At 45.8% G+C, this 5,879-nt stretch overlaps 1 protein-coding gene across 1 annotated transcript; it reads right to left on the bottom strand.

Moving 5' to 3' along the window:
• Positions 1-4,812: 4,812 nt before the first annotated feature.
• LOC142852865 (small ribosomal subunit protein uS2-like) lies at positions 4,813-5,628 on the bottom strand. Its single transcript, XM_075977868.1, has one exon. The coding sequence runs from the start codon at positions 5,626-5,628 to the stop codon at positions 4,813-4,815; it is 816 nt and encodes a 271-aa protein (XP_075833983.1).
• Positions 5,629-5,879: the final 251 nt, after the last annotated feature.

The following is a 5,879-nucleotide window of genomic DNA, read 5'->3' as shown; positions in this document are numbered from 1 at the left end:
TGGAAAGCACTTTTCACTCCAAACCTCATCCCCATTTCCATCAGTCAATAATGTGGGGGCCTTTAATTTGTTTGTGTTTTTAAGGTAGAAGAAAAATATTCAATATGAAATAAAACTTGTTTTTAAAAACATTCCGTAAGGCTTTACAAAAAACTTGTGAGCATTGGGGTGTTATAATTTTATGTTTTAAATTGCATATTCAACCTGTATGTAAGGGTACACATGCATATATAATTTTATGCAAATGAACAAAAGTGATAAGATTTTTAGTAATGTTTATGTCTCTCTATTTTGTTTCTTCTTTTCCTGAGCTCTCCTCTGTGCTAATTATCTACCCTTTAGCCTTAGCAGGAGACCTTTAGAGCTTCAGAATATGCCAGGCAGATTAAAACACCCCTTTCGACTCACGCCTGGGGATGTCACATTTCAAATGCTAGCCTGGATTGGATGCTCCGTGGCAACAGACTCTCATTAGGACCTAGTCTATGGCAATTATAGCCTAGGAAAGCGGTACCTGACTGTGTGTGAAGACTGAAGAGACCTATCTGCTGTTTATGGAAAATGAGGAGACTCAAAAACACATTACTTAACAACATCGTCCCGCGGAATTGACAGAGCAGAGCATTTTTGAAGTCAGAGGATGTTCTACATCCTGACTGACATTGGTGTGTGCTATGTATGAAATTCCTTGAAACTGCATCTTTAGAATGGGTACATCTGATTGTAGGTAAGTCATACATAAATAAGTTTATATGACAACACTTTTTTATTGATTTAAACTCTAGGTTTTTTAAATTTTTTGTGACAGCAATGTTATTAAACTCCTCCTAAGAATACATTCCTTTTGATGGTTTATTTTGCAGGCTCATTAAGCATTTGGAAGTGAATAGGAACAAAAGTGGCTTTGCAGGTCACAGGACATTACTCAAGGAAATATCATAACAGATGCCTGCATTGTCCCATCACTCGGCCTCAGAAGTAGCTCTTTGCTCCTCCAGAGGCCTCTTCAAAGTGGTAGTAGAAGACATGAAAGGAGGTGTTCATGATCAAGTGTCACGGTGATATAGTCTCTTTCTCCTCTGTTCCGTTTTGTTTCCCTCTCTCTTTCTGTTTTTCATTACTTTATTAAATGTAGGTCAGACAGCATTTGCTACAAGTTTTAAAAGAGCGTTAGTTCTGATCCAAGCAATTCTTTAAGAGTCTCTCTTCAAGAAAGATTTGAGCAGAAATTAATCACATCTTTTATTCAGTTTACTTAAATCAAAGTAACCAATAAACTACACTTCAAGGCACGGTTATACAGTGCATCTCACTTTAAAATATTCTTAGTTAAAAACAGTGAAATGTGGACTATGACATTAGCAATGCAGACAAACTCATTTTTTTCTACAGACCCAACATTTGGTCTTATGATTGACACTGTTCTTGAAGCTGTATGTTGTCAGAGAGCCCTTGCCTTCCAACTCATGGTAAAAGCAACAATGCTTTAGGTCATGTGCATTCTGTATTTGATGTCACTAAGTAGTAGTGAAGGTGCAGTCATTGTGGCTTCAGTCAATGCAAGGAAGCTGGAAAATTCAGAAGGTGTAGGAAGTGTTTAACTGGCCTGAGGACTGCAAGGGTGAGTCATTGCGATCAGCCTGGGAGAGACCAGCACTATCCAACATTCTCTGTCGCCTGCCTCCATTGAAACCTTTGCGTCCTAATTTCTTTTTAATACTAACAATGGAAAGGATTATATTTAGATTTAGTAAATACTTGAGGAGACAATATTTGTTTGTTTTGGGAAACAGTAAGCAGCACTTTGACTGTTTTGTATGGAGATCTGTGATATGAGCTGTATGTTTAATGTTTATTAACTTATAAATATATAGTAAGTATTTGATTTGTTTTTTCATGTTATGATAAAATACACCAACAAGAGCAGCATAATGGAGAAAAGGCTTGTTGAGTGTGTAGTTTCAGGGGACTATGGTGCGTCATGGTGGGAAACATCGTAATGGTTGAAGAAGGTACATGTTGGGAGCTGGAGGCTGGCTAACATCTGCACATAGGACGTCAAAAGGATGTGGGGCTGGACTATGAATCTCAAGGTCTGCTCCCAGCAACTCAGTTTCTGCAGCAAGGCTCTCTCTCAGAAAGGTTGCACAACCTTTACAAACAGTACAGCTGGCTGAAGTGTTCAAACGTGTGCACCTCGGGGAGACAGCTCACATTCAAGCCACAGCACCAAGCACAGTCTAAAGAACAGCTAGCAAGTATTGCATCAGCAGAGAGAGTAGAAAGGTCTATTTTAACTCACGGTGTGAGCGATCTCAGTCTATTGTTAGCTGTTTCTGTTTCTCTAGATTTGTGCCGAGACAGTGCATTATGACAGGGACATACTGGAGCACCCTTCTCACGCTGTGGTGACCAGGAAGCAAGAAAAGGAAGACATTAGGGGGATGGATATGCCTCCAATGATCTAACTTCCTCTCACTAGCTGCCCCCACTTTATAAAGATTACACCCCCTCCTGACAACCCCACTGGCTGGTGGCTCCTGAATGGAAAAGGAAATAAGAAGGAAGAGGAAAAGAACACAACCGAGACTAGGTATGGTGGAGGAGAGAGTGTATTATAGACATGCGGGACAGGTACGGTGGAGGAGAGAGTGTATTATAGACATGCGGGACAGGTACGGTGGAGGAGAGAGTGTATTATAGACATGCGGGACAGGTATGGTGGAGGAGAGAGTGTATTATAGACATGCGGGACAGGTATGGTGGAGGAGAGAGTGTATTATAGACATGCGGGACAGGTACGGTGGAGGAGAGAGTGTATTATAGACATGCGGGACAGGTACGGTGGAGGAGAGAGTGTATTATAGACATGCGGGACAGGTATGGTGGAGGAGAGAGTGTATTATAGACATGCGGGACAGGTACGGTGGAGGAGAGAGTGTATTATAGACATGCGGGACAGGTACGGTGGAGGAGAGAGTGTATTATAGACATGCGGGACAGGTACGGTGGAGGAGAGAGTGTATTATAGACATGCGGGACAGGTACGGTGGAGGAGAGAGTGTATTATAGACATGCGGGACAGGTACGGTGGAGGAGAGAGTGTATTATAGACATGCGGGACAGGTACGGTGGAGGAGAGAGTGTATTATAGACATGCGGGACAGGTACGGTGGAGGAGAGAGTGTATTATAGACATGCGGGACAGGTACGGTGGAGGAGAGAGTGTATTATAGACATGCGGGACAGGTACGGTGGAGGAGACAGTGTATTATAGACATGCGGGACAGGTACGGTGGAGGAGAGAGTGTATTACAGACATGCGGGACAGGTACGGTGGAGGAGAGTGTGTATTATAGACATGCGGGACAGGTACGGTGGAGGAGAGAGTGTATTATAGACATGCGGGACAGGTACGGTGGAGGAGAGAGTGTATTATAGACATGCGGGACAGGTACGGTGGAGGAGAGAGTGTATTATAGACATGCGGGACAGGTACGGTGGAGGAGAGAGTGTATTATAGACATGCGGGACAGCATGGTGGAGGAGAGAGTGTATTATAGACATGCGGGACAGGTACGGTGGAGGAGAGAGTGTATTATAGACATGCGGGACAGGTATGGTGGAGGAGAGAGTGTATTATAGACATGCGGGACAGCATGGTGGAGGAGAGAGTGTATTATAGACATGCGGGACAGGTACGGTGGAGGAGAGAGTGTATTATAGACATGCGGGACAGCATGGTGGAGGAGAGAGTGTATTATAGACATGCGGGACAGCATGGTGGAGGAGAGAGTGTATTATAGACATGCGGGACAGGTATGGTGGAGGAGAGAGTGTATTATAGACATGCGGGACAGCATGGTGGAGGAGAGAGTGTATTATAGACATGCGGGACAGGTACGGTGGAGGAGAGAGTGTATTATAGACATGCGGGACAGGTACGGTGGAGGAGAGAGTGTATTATAGACATGCGGGACAGGTACGGTGGAGGAGAGAGTGTATTATAGACATGCGGGACAGGTACGGTGGAGGAGAGAGTGTATTATAGACATGCGGGACAGCATGGTGGAGGAGAGTGTATTATAGACATGCGGGACAGCATGGCTAAAGGCAGGGACACCTGGAAGAGTCCAGAGTGGACGCAACCCTCAGCCTTGTGGGGATAGGGGGTCAGGGAAGGAGAGGGGAGAGAGGGAACCCCGTGCAGCAGCTCGGAGACCCAAAGAGAGGGCAACCAAAATGTTTGTATTATATGGGGAAGAGCAGCCCAGCTCCTTGGGCTAGGTGTCATCTGGGAGGACCCAGAGGTGTGCCAGCCAGAAAGGGCCCTGGAACAAGTGGCCACAGAGGGATACAGGGAGAAATTGGAACCAGTTCTTTGATATGTCTTAAATAGGTACCTAAGCCATTTGTTCGCGGTACACAGTCAAATTGCTGCAAAATGATTCTAAACTGCAGATAGTCTAAGAAGAATACCACTGATGGTCACATTCACAGAGCACAGGGAACCTGAGCTAAGGTAATAAACTGTTCTGTCAGATGTTTGTGACAGATCTTGAGGGATGCCAACATACAGCAAATACCTTAACCATCATTCAGGATACAAACTGCCTTTCTCTTTCTTTCTTTCTTTCTTTCTTTCTTTCTTTCTTTCTTTCTTTCTTTCTTTCTTCTTTTTTCAGCTTGTAGGAACTTTATTTTCTTCCACTTTTATTCCTTTGCTCAGGTGTCTGCAGAGGAGCTGAGGACCACTCAGTGGTGGCTCCAGCCCACTCAGTGGCCTGCATTGTGGGAGCTGGGGACTAGTCCTCAGTGACTGACTGGGCAGCCTTCGGTAGGGAACTGCTGAATGGGTATGGAGGTCACCTGCACACCCTCAGACAGTCTGCCCCACTCTGGGTGAGCACCAGTGAACTCAGGAGCTGGCGTGGTCCCTTCGCCCTGAAATTCCTCCTTGGTCACAGCCTTCTCAGCAGCAGCCTGTTCTTCCTTCTTAGTCTCCTCTGGGTCTCTGTAGAAGTAAAGACCAGGCATAACCTCCCATGAGTGCTCATGGGAGATAGTGCTACGCACGCGGAATACTTCCCTGGCCAGCATCCACCACGTCAGTCCCACTGAGTGAGCTCCCTTGTTGTTGCGTGGAATCGTGATGTCCACGTAGCGCAGAGGTGAGTCTGTGTTACACAGAGCAATGGTGGGCAGGCTCACGTAAGATGCCTCTGTGAGGGCCTGGTGGTCAGCCCCGCGATTGGTCACCACCAGAAGCCGTGGCTCCCTGAAGGCTGCCTGGATCTGGTTAGTAAAGGTCTCTGTGGTGAAACGGCCAACAATCGGAATGGCTCCACTGGGGGCAGCAAACTTCAGCGCCGCTCTCTGCCCAGTGCTCCTGGAGGAGATGACGCTGGTATCAGCAGGGTTCTCAATGGCAACAATAGCCCGAGCTGCAAGCAACAGCTTCTCCCAGGTCCTCTTCAGATTGATGATGTGGATGCCGTCGCTTTTCCATTTGTAGAGGTGCTGCTCCATCTGAAGTCGAGGTTGGTGCCACCCAAGTGGGTGCCTGCAGCGAGGAATTTGAGGACATCCTTCCTCCTTCATTTGCGGGACATCAAGGGCTGTGGACATTGTGTAAGTTTCCCTTTAAGTTACGTGGGGGGATCAAGAACAATGCCGTATGGACCCATCCGGAGCAGTACAGAAAGCTATCCAAAGTGTTTCTATCGCAACATTTTTGGCAATAGAAGTGAACCACCCGGGCATTTTATACTGTAGGAGGTACAGCAATAACCTCTGTTGGAAACCGTTGACCTTTTAGCTGTTTTCAAGGACACAGTGTTTCTTTCTTTTTAATTTTTAAAAAGATACTCTTAGCTGCT

This window comes from Microtus pennsylvanicus, chromosome 6, assembly GCF_037038515.1.
Source record: "Microtus pennsylvanicus isolate mMicPen1 chromosome 6, mMicPen1.hap1, whole genome shotgun sequence".
Lineage (NCBI taxonomy): Eukaryota > Metazoa > Chordata > Mammalia > Rodentia > Cricetidae > Microtus > Microtus pennsylvanicus.
This window is presented reverse-complemented; position numbering and strand designations above follow the sequence as displayed.